General features: G+C 37.3%; 1 protein-coding gene across 2 annotated transcripts in view; it reads right to left on the reverse strand.

Annotated features, from left to right (window-relative positions):
• Positions 1 to 20,837, reverse strand: part of RBFOX1 (RNA binding protein, fox-1 homolog (C. elegans) 1) — a 281,886-nt gene that overhangs the window by 252,410 nt on the left and 8,639 nt on the right. The window contains exons 2-3 of one of the 2 annotated variants that reach the window (XM_009887682.1): positions 7,545 to 7,699; positions 4,551 to 4,771 (exon numbers count right to left, since the gene is read on the reverse strand). The exons of the other annotated variant lie outside the window; for it this stretch is intronic. Of the exons in view, the coding sequence (XP_009885984.1) occupies positions 4,551 to 4,637 (87 nt within the window). The 5' untranslated portion in view covers positions 4,638 to 4,771; positions 7,545 to 7,699. The remainder of the gene's footprint in view (positions 1 to 4,550; positions 4,772 to 7,544; positions 7,700 to 20,837) is intronic. 2 annotated transcript variants of the gene reach the window in all.

Below are 20,837 nucleotides of genomic sequence, written 5' to 3' on the forward strand. Positions count from 1 at the left end.
CTTAGTCCTAAAATAAAATGGAAGTGTCTCCAGATTACCGCTTTTCCAGTTGTCAGTCAAACACGCTAGTTAACTAGTTACGGAAAATCAGATGCACACATTTAATCAAAATATCTTAAGAATAATTTAAGCTTAAGAATGATGTACTTAAAAGTACAGTAATTCCCAGTTTATCAAAACAGTTAATCAACAGCCACCTATTTTCTACTCTTCTTCTACCCTCTACCTTTACCACCACAGAAATAAAGAAAAGCAGAAGAAAAGGTTTTAGCTTAGCTGTCTAAAGCCTTTAACAACGAACATAAGCTTAAACCCTCAGAACTCTTAGAGCTTTTCTGATCGCTAGGCTAAAATAAAAGCATACTTTTAAAAAAACTGACCATATTCAGAAAAAAACCCATCTTTTTAATCTTTTATTTAATAGCGCATTTTCTATTAAAACAGAACTGTCTCTTTAATTATAATTTTCCAGTAGTTTACTGAAAATTCTAAGGAATTTCAATTTTAGTATTTTTTAATAATGCGCATGAACTCCTCTTTCTCTGCTAAATGGAAATTGAGCCACCTAAACCATCCATAAATATTTTAATAATAAATAATAATTAATTTAGCAACTATCATTAAAATGTCACACATTGCACATATCATTTGTGCACTTTGTGACAGGATGAGGGGCAATGGTTTTAAACTGAAAGAGGGGAGATTTAGATTAGATATGAGGAAGAAATTCTTTACTCTGAGGATGGTGAGCCCCTGGCGCAGGCTGCCCCGAGAAGCTGTGGCTGCCCCATCCCTGGAGGTGTTCAAGGCCAGGTTGGACGGGGCTTGGAGCAACCTGGGCTGGTGGGAGGTGGCCCTGCCCAGGGCAGGGGGTGGAACTAGATGATCTTTAAGGTCCCTTCCAACTCTAACCATTCTATGATTCCATGATTTTAAAATATTTTATTGTAATTCTAACATTCCAAGTATCCAGTGCAATTGCAAAGATTGCAACACTCAAAGCCACGAAAGATGAAGCTAATACAGAGACACTTAACTTCTTATTCTACAAAAGAAACCACTCTTCTATACATTGCAAAATGTTTGTGATTTTTTTTTTGATGTTGCACTTTGCAATTTTAATGATAAACAGAACTTTCTTTCACATGTTTATTCTGAGAACATGCAAGACGGTACAGTAGCACACAGCCACACTTCCCGACAGTATGGCAGTGGTCCCACACCCTGGCGAATGCAGATGGACATTTTTCATGTGCCACACTACTGACCTCACTGCTTATCTAGGCATAAGGGTTCCCCCCTGGGAAAAGACAAAACTGGGGCAGGAACCAAGGGCAGGATAGGAAGTCTTTTACTGGATTGCCACTTAATCCTCTATGGCGTCTTTTTATTCTCACTGGCCAGGAGAAATGGCATGATAGTTTTGAGACAAAGCAGGCCTTGCTGTCCACAGCATATGCAGTTGCTGAATTGCAGTACCTGCTCTGGTCCTCACGGCAGCGTAACTGTGACAGCCTGTGAAGCCACCAGTACATCTTTTGTGCCAAGTCTGAAAACATCTCTCCACCCACATGAGGTGTAATGCTATTTATGCATCATTTGTACTTTCATGTGATTTTTTTCCTTCTACAATTTCACCCAGGAGGAAGAAGGGAGAGGAAAAGATATTTTATTTTGCTCATTTAAAAATGTTTTAAGAAATCATAGGGAATAATAATACCATCATTCTAATAAGTTTTTTTTAAGGTGTATTTATTTATTGGAAAATAAAACTAAGTTTGCAAGTATATTTAACACAATTTGATAGATTTTGATGTATCTGTAACTCGGAACAACTACCTTCTCTCTCTTCAATAAAGTATTCAGTTTTTCATCATGTCACTCAAACATATGATCTCAGTAAGAGGAATACAAATCTTCATAATAGAGTAATACATGCAATTGGGAAAATACACATGGCTATTTATCTAAAGCGTTGCCAGAGATATATCTACAATGTCTGCCCTTTTTGATTTGTCCTGTTTCACACATGCCTGTACTCTCTAAGAAGAGGGTGTGACAAAAGCAGCCAGAGGATGTAGGATAGAGTTTACTGATGAATTTCGGAGGAGAGGCTAAAAAAGGCTGCACGTACACAGCATAAAGTAAAAATAAGACAGCGCTTGAAGGTGCAGAACCCCTCAAAACTAACAGTCCTGCACAGAGATATGAGCTCTCTCTTGCTCAACCACACAACATGAAAAAAAAAACCAACACCCCAAAAAGTCCCCCAAATCTCTACACAGTACTCTACACTGTTTTCATATGCAATCTTGGTGTAAATCCAATGGTAAACCATGGGGAATCCCTAATCAGATATACATCTACTTTCCGTAGAAATCCATGCAAATAAATAAACTGCAATCTTATAAGTCTCTACAATATTAAAACAGCCTCGTATTTGAAAATACTTCAGGGTTGTGGCTCTCAACCTGCAATCCAGTAAAAATGTTTGCATAATCAGTTTATCAATGCACATTTTTTAAGAAAATTTCCCTTAAAGTTCTGAACTTTATGTAATTATGGCTTAGAAGAGGATGATATAAACACGTCTATCAAGTGTCCTTTGCATTATTTATTTCAGATACTTAGATTTACTCTAAGAGACAAACAATAAGCATTCTACTATCATAACCTGACTGCAGATCCTGCAAATGCAGATGAAAACTTAGGGTGAGAAAGTGGTTAAACCATTTAATCTTCTAGTTCACCCACTAAGACAATAACTCTTATCTGTTTTGTTTCCGAAATGCAATTTTCGTATATGTCATTAGGGAGAGGGAGAGGGAGAGAAGAGGAGACTAGAGAAGTATCCATACAAAGAACATTTTTCAATTGTACCTGTAAACATACCTATTTTTTTGTAGAACAGTTCTTATTGCTTGATTATTTTAGACCTATGCTAACGGAGTAGCACAGGTCTGGATATATCTTTCTAAGGAAAGAAAGAAAAGAAAAGAAAAAAAAAAAAGATTGAAATAAGGTATCCTGAATTTTCAAAGGGCTCTTTCTTCTAATCTATCTGCTTGGATAATGTGTCCAGAGTGGCATTTTGTAATGACAGCAACTTTCCAACAAATCAATAGTTATTTAATTCCCAACAAGCTCTCGAGTCCATTAAACCTGATTACATTCACCCATTTCAGTTGGGTGCAGTTATTTTTCCTACACCGGCACTTAATCTATAACAGGAACTTATGAGAACTTTCAAAAGCAATTTCAACATCAATCAGCATAGAGTGAAAGGCACGATTTGCTTGTAATTATTTATTGGACAGGATGGCACAGGGTCTGACTGAGCTCTAGCGTCTGACCTTCACCCCCAAATTCTAATGGATATGAAGGCCTGCTTGATGTGTTCAAGTGTGCTACCGTGTCTCACTGCATAATAAAATAGCTTGCATGTTCCAGAAGACACAGTTTTTCAATACCTGATCATGGCCACTGTGCAATGCTATATTTCTGTTTTAGACATACATGTCTGATATTAAACCTAAAGTGCAGAACACAGCTCACAGTCTTCGATTACTGAATGGACCTATATGGGGAAAAAGCCCCTGTTTTATGCTGTGATTGCCCCTCTATCCCAGCTAACTGTTGTAGTAAAGCATCATAATGAAAATTTGCCTCTCCTCCACAGTTAACTTGACTGATCACTGGCATGACACAGAAATGCTGTAATAGACATGTGTCACTCTTGACCCCTGTTAATGCGTAATATCTACCCACTGCCTTTTGTCAATGCTTGGAAATGTTACTTATATCCTTTCTTAATGTCTTCTAGTACTGTAAAGAACAGAATACTTTTTGCTTAATTAGTGTCTACATGATCTATTCAAAATCCTAACAGCAGAAAATTCAGTAGTACTTCTCAATAAAAATAAAATAAAATAAAAAACAGACAACACAACCACCAAATCTAGCAACTACCAGTTAACTTCTAAAATATGGAACTCGCCCTGAAGCAAGATCTTACACTTTCAGGGCTCAGAAAAATTAATATGATGTGCATAAATATTCTGTGAAGGTGATATATTTCTATGCACACAAAAACACAAACCTTTTTTCATTCAGTGTGACGTATAACATATGAATTAATGCATATTTAACACTATTCATATTCACTGTGCTAAAACACTTAACCTAAACACATCATGGTAAGTTACTTTGTCTTATGACCTGCTGTGGGAATGCTGACTCCCTCAGAAACCTCGAATGGATAGCAAATCCTCTGCCCTGTGGTCAACCTCGTGAAGCAAAGGCATGAATGTTAAACAGCAGACAAATCAATACAAGCAAATATAGCTCAACTACACCATTTATTCAGCCATGAGAGACGTCAATACACAGATTAGGGTGATCCATCTTTTTGATTTCCTACTGTCTTCTCAGTGACTACATGAGAGCTTTTGCCTGTATTAAAAGTGTTTGCTTTCTCAACCATAAAAATTCCAATTATTACTCTAAGTGCACTAGAGTTAAGTTGCTTGTTGGAAGCGGCCTTGCATTACCTGAACAAGTCCAGCGAAGTATGGTGCTGCCGGCAGAATCATTGGCACTCCATATGGATGTAGCAAAACTCCTTGAGACGACAACATGGTTTAAGTGATAGTATTACTCCCACTAAAGCTAAACACATCAATTGAAAGTTAGGGGAAAATCTATATACCAACTTCTTCCAAACTCAGAGCTAGAACCAAATAACTTCTGTCAGGGGCAAAGCCCACATCAGCTGTAAAAAAAAGAAAAAAATTGACGTCAGCAACTCTTAATGTTAAATTTTCTTCAGAGACAACAGATAGAGACAACAGCTGCAAACCTAACTCTACCAAAAAAGGAAGGTGCTATTTTGGGATCAGCTTAAGTAACATGACTAACCAACTGCTCTTTATCAGTTCAGATTTTTAAGTACTATACACAAACAGATCAAATTCTGTACAGATCTACCAATTAGAATTAATTTTCCTATAAGTTCTGGCATATACATGACAATAGTTACTATCAGAAGCCAATTAAAAAATAATCAGGCTTATCACGATAGTGTAAATAAATGTTTCCCTGTATTTATAAGCTGTTAAAAAATATTCATGTGAGAGTTTAAACTTAAGTCTGTTACATAAGATACATTTCTGTTTTGATTCATCCTATTTTTGTTGCTTATTTTGAATATTTGAGCTAGCTAATGCAAGCTAACTAGTTCTATTAGCATAAATTATATTTTAATGGCTTTTCTAACCTTTCACATCTACGTTGTTACATTTATTGTAGTTTTTTTTTTAAAAGAACGAATTTGATCTTTAGAGTATTTCATATTTGTTCTTTAGTTAAACTTCCAGTCTTAGTGTAAGAGAAAAAAGAGCAAGTTTTAGGCTGTTTTCCCTTCTAAACAAAACAGATTTGCTTTTTCATGTACTGCTTGCAAGATATTCTCTTCCACTGCTAATCATTTTTACTTTAGACAAAACAAACTTAGTCATTATCACCTGTTTCATGTGCAATGTATCTTCTATTGCAGATATGACTAATTACAAGAATTACAACTGTGCAACATTTTTTTAATTCAAAAAGAATTAGTTAGGTCTTAAAACTTCACGTTACAAGGTAAAAAAAATAAAATCCTCTCCTACAGTCTTTGAATAACCAGGGTGCTTCACATCACTAATTTTGGCTACTTGATTTTGTTGCATAATTACTTTCCCAGATAACTAATTGCAGACAAGATTTGATGCGATACTCAATTATTTAATGTCACATTTTGACCATCATGAAAGGTTTTCAGTAATTGATTCTCATGTATCAAGGCAGCCGTATTGCATGATTTAGAAATCTGCCTTAGCAGCTGCACGTTGTCCCTTGCTACTATCATCTGTATACCATTTCTAACCTTAGATGTTGAATTGCGACCCACTATGATGCTCTTTTGAGGGACTGCCAACAAAGACAGCAATTGTCACATGATGAAGTGATGCTTACCTAGTTCCATCTCGTGTTATAGAATCGCTTCACTTTTCTGTTGGGGATAACTGTTCACACTGGTTATCTGACTATGCTTAGCTATCAATCATATTTCTTGCTCTTTTCTTATTAGGGAACAGAACCCTGCAGTTTAATTATTAAGTACACAGTAGGCTGACACATCATGGGTTTTGCCAAAAGATTTTTGTAAATTCCAATACAAAACAAGTTATTAACTTTCAAATGGAACAACAAAAGGTATATATAAGAAAGCGAGTTGCCATTACAACTCATTTAAAAGTATCTAATTTCTAAAAAAAATTTCATCTGAACTATTACCTCTTTGTTTGGTCTAACAGAGTGAGCTGCATTTGAAGAGAAAGAAGATCTCTTTCACCTAGGAATGGAGATTATAAATTGGATTCTGCAAGCTTTACTCAAATGACTCCAGCGGGACAACTGACATACATACGGATTGTTAAATTGCTCCGTAAAATACCCAGTCGGGTTTTGTTTCAGCATGTATGTACTTGATAAGATGTTAGAAAACCTAAAGAGCAAGACATTTTGTACAGGAAAGCACGGGCTCAAGGGGAGCTTTTCTGTGATCTGTTTTGGGACAATTTTTTGCTTAATATTTTCATTAATTATTTTGACACAAGGAAACATGCTGATGAGATTCCTGATGACAAAGTTGTAAGGTACTGTCAAGACTGAGAAGGATAAGAATATTATATAGAAATAATTGCTCAGCCTTACAGTCTGCAATAACAGAAACAGGATGAAATTCAATAATACAAAACGTAAGGTCATGCTTCTGCTAATAACAGAAACTTCAGTTCTAAACTCAGAAAGAAGAAAAGCAGGACCTCATTGCATCTGTTTAAGGAATTTAAGTTGTTAATGTGATGCCAATGTGAAAAGGCAAATTATCAGTATTTCTTAATTTCATTTCTTGAATAATTTCTTAATTTATTAAAGGTACTTCCAATAGCATACAGTTCTCTTCATCCACATTAAAAAAAAAAAGGTCAAATTACACTACAACTACTGTACAGAAAGTCCTTTTTGTGTTGTTCAGGGGAACAGAGCAACTATGTTATAGCAGGAACCTAAGAAAGTTTGATTTTATAAATCCTAGCAAAACAATTTGTGAATAGGGAAAAAAACAGTAGGAGGAAGAGACTATTTAAGCTAAGGACAGTCCTGACACTAAAAATCAAGGAAAACCTACTTATGAATAAATTTAGGTTGAAAATATTTTTTCAAGTTGTTTTTCAAAAGTATTTTGGTGTTGACTAAGTGAGGGTTTACAACAGCCTTCCAAATCCATAGTAACAAAAAAGGATAGCTTGTAAAAGAAAATTAAATGATGCCAACAATAGTGGTAGTCTGAACTCAGCAACTTATAGGAGGACCCTTCCGGTCCTTTGCAAGCAGTATAAACATTCAAGAATAATGAAAATATCAAACATCTAAAAAGCATTTATATTTACTACATTGCAGATTATAATATATAAAAATAAACTTTGAAAATAAGCTGTAGTTACCTGTTTTAATGAAAGGATGCTTTGCTTGCCTCACTATAACAACATGCTTCTAAATGTATAGCCGTATGGCACTCCAAATCCAAGCTCTGACTTTCTGGTTGGGCTCTTTGTTGATGTCCCATGTGTGCACCAGCTACCTAAGTTCGCACAAACCTCTGTGAATCAAAACCACAGAAGTACAATACAGCTTTACTTGCATCTCCACCCCGTGCCAAATTCTGAACTTACGCCAATGCAACTACATCAGCTTCACCAGTTTATACCAACATATTTGCTCTCCCTCCCAGCCACAGAAAAAGGAAATTTGTCTTGTTTCACAGTTCACCATTAGTTAGCATCAATGGTCACTCCTGTTCTGCAAGAATATATCGAATACACAAAATTTGACCATAGAGTGCTGGGGACTCAGAGAGTAAGACAGAAGAGTATTAAATAAGCTAATCATTCTGTTTCACTTTAGCAGGACCTCTAGTATGATTAAGGTTAAGCATGAGCCTAAATGTTTTTGCTAGGACAAAGCCAGAACAGTCAGTACTATGCACAATCACCTGTCTGAAGCCACTGATGGTGACAGTACTTACTTCCTGCCTACTCCAGGACCGTTACTCCCTGTAAAAAAATTAAGTATGCGTGTGGGTGGAAAAGGGGAGATCATCTATCTTGAACAACTATATAGTTTCATTTCCATTACATTCTAGAAAATTATGAAGCTGTTAGAAAAAAATGACATGCTAAACTATTTTCAGTATGTTAATGGAGCGCATCTTTCTCTCAGCTGTTTCCAAAGCCTTTTTATTATTAAAAATTTTCAAGGATTTTCTGAAACTGAAAACTGATTTTAAAAATGAAAGACAAAAGAAAAGAACAAGAAAGCAGATGAACACTAGTTTTAGATATAAAATATATACACACAAATAAAATATACAATCTTATTTGTTTCACTTCTGCAGACCTTTGCTAAAAGGCATGCATTATTTACAAAAATGAATCTACAGTTTTAAAAATTAACAACAATATAAGAATTTAGTCACATTGGACTGAAAACTCCCAAGTGATACTACCTGAGTCACAGCTAAGAAGCTCGTACAATACACACCTTTTTAAAATTCATTAACTAAAGACTAGTTTTGCACCAATAATACAATGCATTATCTGAATTGGTCAATGTAAGAGACTATAAATATTCTACACAGAAATTGACTGAACAATCAAACTTCCAAAATCTGACAGGGTAGTCCCATTATGAACTTGCCTCGTAGAAAGAAGCTGGGTTTAAAGGTGAACACCATAGGTTAAGTAAACTAAGGTGGCAGTAAAAGGTCACAAAATACGGAAATATTTCAATTCAGCTGTCTAATGCCATGATCTTATGTTCTAGCACAGAACTGAATCTACTGACAGGAGTGCTCTAATAGTGATTTCACTGCAGACTTGCTAAAAAGTCATTTGAAATGGGAAGGAAATGGAGACCACTGTACAGTACAGATGCACACAGAAAGAAATAGACAGAAGTATGCCTGAAAACTGGGTTACACATTCAGGCAGAACAATAAAAATGAAAATTATGCAAGAAGGGTCAAGGTTCTGATCCCACCTGCCTATAATACCTAAATGGTGCATTAAACAATGACCAAAATATTCCCCCAGGCAAAAGCAGATGCCTAGTTTTGCTATGGTTCAAGGCAAAAATGACTTCAGCACCTTCCTTGGAGCCACATTGCCTGGAAAAGGCAGATCCCTGCAATGCAGTCATCAGCCAATCAATGATGTATGGTCTAATCAGACCCTGACAGAAGTAATCTATTTAGATCATCTTTCTGCCAAATAATTAATTCTTCTTAATGCTTATATCTAGTTCAAAATACCACAAACAATGGTTCTTCCAAAATCTACACAACACCACCAAACTTCAAATAATTTCTACTTCCTTCCAACATTGGCCTAACTTTCCCATGTCATAGATCATAAATAATTCAGGTACCACTTTGGCACCCTCTTCATAGCTTATGCTATGTCATATTTGATTCCCTTAAGCTCTTCCTCAAACCTCCCATTTTCTGGCCACCTTTCTTATTCTCCAGATGCTCTCAATTTTCTCTTTAGGATTTCTCAATGTTTTCTGGTAAAGGAAGACCCAGAACTGAGAGGATGAAGTAGTTTCCAAGTCACCTGGTAACTTCCATCATCTACAGGAACTTCAGATTATTGTCCCTAAAAAAGTATTACCAAACCAGTATCATGCATGCCCCAAAAGTGAAGGTGAGCTGCCATTGACTAGTATTGCATGAGGTAAGCAGACCCAAACATTAAATTAAATATCGGTAGATTAAGGTCACAAAATGACCTTTTGTGACCTTTTGTGACAGCTTAGGAAGGTCTGTCCTGCATGTCTTGCCCCATTCTCTCAACTGTGACTGCTGCCACTGTTATCCCTACTACATTTGTCTTGCAAAGACTATTTTCACCTTTCTGCAAAAGCCATTTGGGACCAAAGGCTCTTCAAGGGCATCAGAAGCACTATCCAGACTTGACCCGTCCTCAGCTGACTCTATTCCACTCTTGTAAGCAAAGCTTTGAGTACATGTAGGAGCTGTTTGTGCCAAGTATCACTTCCCCAGCCAACTTCTATTACACTTAACAGTAGGACCAAAATACAACACAAATATTTCGGTGACTTTTAAAGTAGAAAATATTACATGTACAAATCAAAGATATTTACTGACCTAATATCAGTACAAGTATGGCGGATGCTATTAGAGTTTGTTGAGTTTATTAAGCACCTCAGTTTACACTGGTGTATAGGGCAAGGATATATATATATATATATATAAGGGAACTATGGGCCAGTCAGTCTGACCTCAGTACCTGGGAAGGTCATGCAACAGATCATCCTCAGTGCCATTACACGGGACATGCAGGAAAACAGGGTGATCAGGCATAGTCAGCATGGGTTTGTGAAAGGCAAGTCATGCCTGACAAACCTGATCTCATTCTATGACAAGGTGACCCGCTTAGAGGATGAGGGAAAAGGTGTGGATGTTATATTTTAGCAAAGCTTTTGACACCGTTTTCCACAGCATTATCCTGGAGAAACTGGCTGCTCATGGCCTGGACGGGTGTACTCTTCGCTGGGCAAAAAAACTGGCTGAATGGCCGTGCCTAGAGAGTGGTAGTGAATGGAGTTAAATCCAGTTGGTGTCCGGTCACACGTGGTGTCCCCGAGGGCTTGGTGCTGGGGCCAGTTCTCTTTAATACCTTTATCAATGATCTGGATAAGGGGATCGAATGCACCCTCAGTAAGTTTGCAGATGACACTAGGCTGGGCGGGTGTGTCGATCTGCTTGAGGGTAGGATGGCTCTACACAGGGATCTGGACCGATGGGCCAAGGCCAATGGTATGAGGTTCAACAAGGCCAAGTGCCGGGTCCTGCACATGGGTCACAACAACCCCATGCAGTGCTACAGGCTTGGGGATGAGTGGCTCGAAAGCTGCCCAGCAGAAAAGGACCTGGGAGTGTTGGCAGACAGCCAGTTGAATATGAGCCGGCAGTGAGCCCAGGTGGCCAACAAGGCCAACGGCATCCTAGCCTGTATCAGGAACAGTGTGGTGAGCAGGACTAGGGAAGAGATCATCCCCCTGTACTCGGCACTGGTGAGGCCCCACCTTGAGTACTGTGTTCAGTTTTGGGCCCCTCACTACAAGAAGGACATTGAGGTGTTGGAGCGTGTCCAGAGAAGGGCAACGAAGCTGGTGAGGGGTCTGGAGTACAAGTCTTATGTGGAACGACTGAGTGAACTGCGGTTGTTTAGCCTGGAGAAGAGAAGGCTGAGGGGAGACCTTATCACTCCCTACAATTACCTCAAAGGAGGTTGTAGATAGGTGGGGGCTGACCTCTTCTCCCTGGTGACAAGTGACAGGATAAGAGGAAATGGGTTCAAGTTATGTTCAAGTTCAAGACGAGGTTTAGATTAGATATTAGGAAAAAAAATTTTCACTGAAAGGGTTATTAAACATTGGAATAGGCTGCCCAGGTGGATTAGCCATCCCTGGAGGTATTTAAAAAAAAAAAAAAAAGGGTAGATGTGGTACTTGGGGACATAGTTTAGAAGTGGTTTTGTCAGGGTGGGTTAATGGTTGGACTTGATGATCTTAAAGGTCCCTTCCAACCTCAGCAATTCTATGATTTTATGATTTAGAAACTGTTTACAACTGGGAAAGCCCACCTTTTTCAAGTATGTGGAACACTTGTTTTCAGCACATTTTTCTTCCAAAATTGAAGTTTCCATTTGAATATTATATTAGCTCTTAGGAGTAAATTAAAAACTAGCTGCAGTTCAAGATGAACCTAGCTGATTCTTTCAATCAGAAACCAACAGTGTTTCAGTTCCACTCATGTTCAACTTTCTAGCTTTTTTCTTTTAAACATACAGTGGTGGCAATTTTAGAGATTTCAAAGATAAATAATTATAGTCCTGCTGAGCTTCAGACAGAATTATCTCTTGCAAAAACTTAGGAAGTGTATTTGGGAAATGCTTTGTAGTGCCAGAAAATGAAGGCATTCACATTATAGGCCAACTGGTCTTACATTATTTGAAATGCAGTATCTCAGCAAATGTTGGTCTCTGAGTACACGGCCAATCCTTTTTCTTCAGTTTGACTAACTCCAAGCTTTCTTTTTTGTTGTCAGTACTGTGCACTGATTCACCTGCTGATCTAGTATCCCACAGGCTAAAGAGTGCTACGTTTACTTTGTTTCTTTCTGAATGCTCCCATAAAGATCACTTCTTTCCCTCCTTGAATTGCCCCACAACACATCTTTTTACCACCTCAGCAACTATATGGTACTTGTTGTCACCTTCAAGGGCTCACTTCAGCCTATTCCTACCCTAGCTACTACCGTGAACAACTGAAAGATTAGTATCTTCTTCATATTGACTTGAATATTAGGCTCCCTCACGTCCTAACACAGTCAAAATGGGATCAATACTTTCTCCTATAATTTCCTGATACCAGGTAAGAACTTCCTATAAACACCTACGAATGTTCTCTTTTAGCCCGTAAAGCCTCCTCTTGCCAGAATGCTGCCAAAAAATGTTGACAGGGGGATGAACTGACTGCTGAATAGCATGCTGACCAATATCTCTGTTCCTCTGCAAGTCAGCTATACATTTGTATCCATCTTCGACTGTAAATTCCTTTTGAAGATACCTGTATCTGGTACAAGGAGACCATCACCTATGACAATAACATGAAAGAACAGACACATGCATAAGGTATACATCTACTTAGCTTCACTTTTTCAGCAACATGCGAAGGCAGAGATTTTTACATAAATGGCTTACCCTCTTCTACAACTGCAGAAACCTCAGTTCCTGCTTAGACTAGATTGCTAGAGATATATATTTTGTCTCCTGATAGCAGATAGATTTACCCTTCAGTGAGTCATCACAAAACACATTCACTTGCATAGGCAATGAATGTATGCTAGAGAGAGGAAGCAGGTTAAAAAAACAGAGTTAAGGGATAATTCTGTGGCTGGACTTCCCTTTGGCTACCGTAGAAACGTAAGGATCTGTCATCATCCATACACATCATGGCACAACACTGGAAAACAATCAGTGAACCACTACTCCCTGAAGAAAAAACAAAACAGCTTTGGGTGCCTGTGTTTTGATATGAATTAGAAAAATGCTGAATCACAACCACACTTGTCTTTTTGTGCCAGCATTCTTGTCAAAATTAAACCAGGATTAATCTGGGAACTTCAGCCATTTAATGTGCTGAGCACTAAACTAGGAAGAAGGGAAACATTAGACTATGCAAGAAGTCACACAGAAAATCATCTTCTAAAGCTACAAGAAGTGGTGCAGCACACATGGTGATGCAAGCCATTTGTAGGGCAGCTCCTTCAATTAACAGCTCCCGTGGCCCTGTACAATTTGATTTGTGAAGGGAGTTTCTCTGTTTGACTCCTATTGTCCTGGATCACTCAGAACAGCTAGTTGCAGAACTGGAGGAAAATACTATTGTATTAACTACAAAAAAGTTGATTTTTGACATGTGTACATTACTACTTATTCCCAACACTGAAGATGCGTTGCAAAGGTCTTCACTATGTTTCTTATGTCTTAATGAGCACTGCATTGTTTTCCTTTTCTTACAGACTTCCATACTGGCTTTTATTACATAATTCCTACTGGCTGAATAGTGTACCAAATCAGCTGTATTTTCACTGTTGGCTTCTTTGAGAACAAACTCTTTCCTGTCTCCAGGCTCTTCAGATATCTTTCACTACTCTGCTCTTGAGTTTATCTGCCATTTCTTAAAAAGTCCAGATTAGCCTCCAATCTATGTGAAGCTAAGCAGTTTTGAAAGTTTTTGGAAATGGAATGTATAACAGACCCCTCCTGCATGTTTGACATCGTGCAGTTACATAGCCAAACTACTGAAAAGGACACACATTTTCCAGTGGCATAAATGATAAGCAGTATCACATATCTCTCCATTTTAAAAGAGTCAGGCTATATAGAGTTATTTCAGAAAATATGTATTAGTATCATACTTTCACATATCTTCCTTAATCTCATTCATTTATCCTTCTCCTTCATGTGCTGGATACAAGATGCCCAAGAAATATGTATATTTGCATGTATTTTGCCACCAGGTAGGAACAAGCTTTAATCTTCCCCTTGGGGTACATTCATTTGCAAATACAGAGCAGTAGCAATAAAATATATTTTTCCTTGCAAATCAGGAACAGACTGACTTCTAATCAATATCCAGTGTTAATGAATCCTATTGATATACCCAAGCAGTACTTCTGAGCGCACAACAAGTCTCGCTCAGTATCAGTTCATGGCCGTCTTCTTGTTGACACCAACATGCACAGAACAGGATCTCAGGAACATAACACTGTATTCTAGAACAAATAAGCCACCTGCCTCTCACTGTCATCTATCGGGGTTTGGTTGTGTGGAGATGATAGATAGCCACATATTTATATTGCCAAATCTGGTCACAGACTTCTCTATTGCTGTAGTCAGGCTACTCTGACTACTGTATCACACGAAGCTATGACTTCTTCTTGACCCCAATTAGCACATTTATTATTCATCAAATTACAGCTTTCATTTGCTTCCCTTGGAAACAGCAGAGTATCACTGTGAGGATCTTTTAAGTACAACTTCAGTCCCTTAATACACACGGGATTTGCTGACAAGTAACAGCAACTCACTCCACTGAGTAAAGTTCATATTAATAGGACTGCATGGTGAATCATGAGATGGTATTAAATTATGCCTCCTGCCTGTATAAATACACCATTCAAACACCTACTATGCCAAGTTCCATAGTTTAATTGCAGAAACCACCATAGGGTAGATATCCTAAGTGAGCAGGGTGCCTTGGAGAAATAACCTATTCAAACCCCCAAGTAATAAAGACCCTACAGGTCTTTAAAGGGATCGGAGGGAATTTCTGTTCAGAACTGACAAGTTTCATATTCTCCAGAGATGAAATATCAAGACTTGAAGGCATTAGATGTAATGCTAGCTATAATTCAGCCTATTCAAGACATCAGCAGCAGTTTTCAACTACGGAAGTTTAGCCAAGAACTACAAGCTAGGAGCATCTGAGGCAGGCAGGATTTGGCTGGAAGCACAGTTGATATGAAGTCTGCCTTCAAATCTGAATACCACAAAGTTAAGAAAGCTTTTTAACTTTATTGCTACTTTATGACTGAAGTCAATTCACTCTCATAGGTTATCGCCTAATATAAACTGTTTGGAGACACACTTAATCCCACGTTCAGCAATTCAGCCACCACTCCTAAACTCAGTCTGATGTTTTACAGGTAGCTGCTGTGCATGCTCCACCCAGCCAACAGATTACATAGTACAGGAGCAACCTGCCTTTTCCTGACACCAGTCAGATCTCTTCTGCCCATAGTCTAAGGGTCTGGGACTGAGACCAGGTCAATGTGAGTGGAATTGCTTTGGTACTCTCTGCAGACACCTTCATATAAACAGCTAATACACAGGAAAACTACTTTGAAAGAATAAAGCTCCCTGGATTAAGTTTCAACAAAACGTCCTGGTAATACGGTAAATAGATCTCACCTTAAAGAATCACATCATGCGTTTTCTTTCCTCCCCTCCCCCAAGATCTCTTAGACAATATTCTACTTCTGGAACATTATACGTTCCAGTCCTAAGTAACTATTCTACTAAACAGGTGATTTTCTTCAGCAACCACACTGGACAGTGAATTCATGCGAATACTTGATTTCTAATGTTATCTCTCACGACAACTTCCCCAGGACAAGGTAAACCTATGGGGATCATGCTACTGATCAGAGTAACAGAAGAGGATAGAATAAGCACCAAAGAACAGAAAACCATAACACTGTTATATCAATGCCAGATGGTAAGAGCCTTTCCTGTCATCCACTTATAAACTTTCCTACTTTTGGTTAATTCCTTTGATATCAAAAGGTCTCCTGGTTTGAGGAATACAGAAAGGACAGCCTTTTTAATCTCACCTTCATTTAGGTTTTAATAAACCTTTGTCAGGTTCCCTTGGAGAGCAGCAGCAAAGGACTGGTGTAAATTTGTGTAGAGAAGGACAACAGAAGAGGATTATTTCTATTTTTATTGAAATCAGTACTTTAGCTGATACTGAGGTTATTAGTTGGACACAAGTAAGATTTTATTGCTGCAAGAAATAAGACAAATCACAGAACGGTCAGGTTTGGAAGGGACCTCTGGAGATCATCTAGTCCAACCCCCAAGTCAGAGCAGGGTCACCTACAGCAGTTGCACAGGACGGCATCCAGGCGGGTTTTGAATGTCTCCAGAGTGGGAGACTCCACAGCCTCTCTGGGCAGCCTGTGCCAGTGCTCCACTACCCTCAAAGTAAAGAAGTTCCTCCTCATATTTAGATGGAACTTCCTATATTCAAGTGTGTGCCCGTTACCTCTTGTCCTATCACTGGACACTACTGAAAAAAAAAGACTGTTCCCATCCTCCTGGCACCCTCCCTTTAAGTATTTATAAGCATTGATAAGATTTGGCCATTTGTGGTACTAGTAAAAGAGCCAAATTTCCTGAATTCTTACCTTCTACTGTTCAGCCCTGATAGGCTCTTTAAGATCATAAAAACAAAACTGAACAGTTTTGTGTTCCATAGCCCTAGTTCCCCATGAAGCTATGCAAATAACCATTGTCCACCACTATCACAGATCAGATGCTGCCTGCTGTAACTCAGCTTCCTTCATAAATCCATGAAAATAACTTTTGGTTTAAGTTTCCATAAAGCAGTTTCAAAGTTCATTTTCTGCTGAAAAAGGGAAAACACCCCTTGTATAATTTTAGTGTAAATGAGCACTTAAACCTATTCTCAAGCAAGAATATGATGATGAGATAAAATACACAGAAACTGTACAATGCATTAATTTTACAGTAAAGCAAGGATAACATCCTTAGTGGAAGTCAATAAACCACTGTGGTGATCTATCCCAGCAGAAATTCTGATCCTGATTTTCCCTCCCATTAAAATCAAACTCTGCATCGGGTACCAAAAAAAAGAAGCCTGTAAATGCTCCATTCCCACACGTGTATTTGAAGGCTCCTGTATGGTTTGTTTGGTTGTATAAAAACACGTATGTTTGTTTATAATGAGCAGCTCCTGAGAGACACCCCCTACCAAACCATTTAGCAAAAAACCATTATAGAAAGAAAACCCAAACAAAACCACAGTTCCTTCACCCCCCACCCCACAGTGGGTTTCTGGAAACACCTTGAAAACAAAGTTCCCTACCAACAGCATTACCCTAGTTTTTTTAGAAAACTTTATTTAGAAGTTCCTGTTTGAATTCCATTTGTCACATGTTTGTGGAGAGTCAAAACTGCAAGTGTAATCCTCCAAATCAATTGAGGAGCATTTACTGACACTTGAAGGAAGAGATTTGAAATCCCTGTTTTACGTTTACATCTTTTGCTGCTGATGCACATGGACAGGCGAGAGGGAGATTATGAACAACATTATTTCTAACAAGCCCTTTGCACATGAAAGTGGGGTATTTTCATTCTATCCTAAAAACTGAATGCCATTTTGCAAAATTACATTTAAACAAGCATCTGGAATGTAAGTCCTACATGAGCTAATAATGCATACTTTTCTGAGTAACTATGCTTCTTACAGTTTTTTTTCCTTTGAATTCAGTTCTTTATGTATATACAAGGGGTAGTTTATTTCATGGTTAAATAATATTGATCAACTTCATTTCAACGGAAAACCTGTGTACAGGAACCCACCACGTTACATGAACAGCATTTCAAAGGACTCAAATGCCCACAATATAAGAAACAGATATACATAGCTATCTCTCTACAACAGTGGCAGCTCAATAGCCATGAAAACACTACGAACTCATGTTCTTCCTTAAACATTTTTAATAGGTGACTTTCTGCAATGATAAAAGCTACAGAGGGCCCAATTTTGGTATTTGTTCATCATTAGTATCTGGAAAATTTTCTTCTACATTTTATTTTTGAGGTAAAAACAATCACATGCTGTGTAGTTGGTATTTTTCAGTGATTTCCCTTAATCCGTTCAGAGTGTAGTGGACATCAGTGTTACATAAAGAAACATAAAACAGTTGGCAGGTACATTAAAAATGAACCCTAAAAAATTCAAAACAGAAAATGAAACAAGCACTCTTCCAACAGTGAATCCATTTGTAGAAGAGTCGAATTCTACAGTGTTGCCTCCCTGCTCACACAGTACAACTTCTCATGGCAGGGGAGTACTGAGGGCTGTTCTGCCCTAAGATCTGTGAGAGTAAAAGCAGTTTGAGCATTGCCTTCCCCAAATGATGCTCTGGTAATAGTGTAAACTTTTACTTAAAAATAATTCAAGTTAATTAATACTTATTCTGTAATCAGTAAGAGTTCATCAGTAGCTGTCTCAGTAATAAATTAAAGTTAATATACATTTCTAATTTTTTTGTATTAGCATTTACAACTCAAAAGCTTTATTTAAATATAAAATGTATAGCGAAATCAATTTAGTAGTGGCACAATCAACTTAATCCATGTATTATAAACTAGAAATTCACTATTAAATACAAACTGGTCAAGATCATAACATTTCTTTTAATGAAGCAGCATTTATTCAACCAAAATAAAAGATTATTGTGCAAATACTAGACAACTAATTACAAAATGTACCTTTACAAAATTACATAATATGGGTGCAGCTTGTTTCCCCGTTTTCTGTTTGAAAAATAGATTGTTTAATAACCCATCAAAGCTATCCGTAAACCAAGGAAACAATAGAGCAGATGTTGACTGTTGTCTCATGCCTCACAGACATAATTAAATACAATGAAACACTCATGCACCCAAATAATAGAGGACAAAAATACAAAAATAGTACTCTATAAACATAAACTTCATTTACTGAGCACCTGCCTTATATTAATCTGCGATATTTAAACCAGTGATGAAAATGGAAAAGAAGGTATTTATCTGCCTTCAGACTACAGAACAAACTGCAAACAAAAATTCCTCACAGTAGAAAGTAGCTTTAACTTCTACAATACCGATTCCCACATTGTTGACTTTCATAAAGCTAGGAGGGAACCATATTTTCTAATGTAACAAAGCCAGGACAGGGCAGTCACATTTTCTGTAAGCAAAAGCTACATGAATCAATGAGACTGAATGATCCAAATAGACTACAAACACTGCACCTCCTGTGTAATACAAAGTCTTAAGATTCCCCTGGAAAGCCAGATTCCCTTTAACTGCAAAACACATTCCCTATAATTATTTTCTACACCACCACCCCTTTTGTACAACGGTAATAGAAAGTAAAGATCAGATTTCCTAAGTACCAAACCAAGTGCTTATTTTCTAGATGTCCCATAACATTGTTTAATACTCTATTTCATATCAGAATTTGAGAACTTCTTTTTTAAACAACCATCCTTCTTTATCTTCCTTTCTATAATCAAATGTAGATACACATTTTCTTTAGCAATATCAACATCCATTCACTATTTGAAAAGAATCATTATATGAATTAATACAAAATTAAGTACCCAATCCTGCAGTTGCTATTAGGAAACAAAGTTTCCAGATTAAAAAAAAAAAAACTTTGAAAATTAACATTCACATTTATTTTAAAAAAGCATGGAAGCATATTGTTGCTAATAAAAAATAATCTTGATCTTAAAATGATAAAAGCTTTAATAAGTGTTATTTAATTTTTTATTTTAGATAAAGAATAAAAAACTGCTTTGTTTACTGCAAATATATATTGCCTTTACATTTTATCTAGTTACTTCTAAGAAACAAGACAGAATATAATGTGATCTGCATCTCTTTATATTACCAAAACCATGCTAGCCTCTTTCCATAGACAACACCATAAAGCATAAATACCAAATGGAAAACAAATGGAAGTATAATGCCACTGTGAAGCAAACCAATCACCCCCAAAACAGCCTAAATAGATCTCATCCAGTAGGTTCATTCATTCTTTATAGAAAAGAAATAAAAATATTCCTAGGTGAATCAGATTAAAAAAAGAAAAAAAAGAAACACCCTCAGCAGCTCTGAAAGGTTGTAAAGCACTAAATTCCTTTGATTTATGAAGGCAGCATCCACCACACTGAGCAAAACAACTCAGCATGCCGGGACCCTTTTCCCTGAAATTCCTTTATTAACACAACCTGGCTCTGCTAGTGAAGAAAAGCAGTGGTGCGGCGTGTATAAATCATTAATACTATGCTGTGCAATGGCTGAATTTCCTGTGTGAGCTGGAAAGCCTTCCTGCACAACGGGGATTTTGGGATTGGAATTGGCTGCTATGAAATGTACTTCATCATTCTCCGTGTTTGACGCTTCCCAATAGCTTTGTACTTTTCCTTTCCTTTTTCTCCCTCAAGCCCAGCAACTGCAATAGAAATTTATTGGATTTTATGTCTGCAAATAAAGGAAGAAAAAAAGAAGGCAAGAAGCAAGAGAACCCATTTAGAAGCAGAATCCTTGTCCCTTCACTTAACGACAGGTTGTGTTCAAATAAAATCTACTACTAATGAATAAAATTTGAATTTTTAAAATGTTTAGTTTGCCACTATAAAGTGAAAAAGAAACTCAAAAAACCTCAGTGTCTTAACAAAACAAAATTAAAAAAAAAAAAAATCAACTACCACTGAAAAGGTGACTCCTCTCCAAATGAAGTAGTTTTCCATTGGAGCATTTTTTTTTTTTTTTTTTTTTTTTTTT

Source organism: Charadrius vociferus, unplaced genomic scaffold (assembly GCF_000708025.1).
Source record: "Charadrius vociferus isolate BGI_N301 unplaced genomic scaffold, ASM70802v2 scaffold486, whole genome shotgun sequence".
Lineage (NCBI taxonomy): Eukaryota > Metazoa > Chordata > Aves > Charadriiformes > Charadriidae > Charadrius > Charadrius vociferus.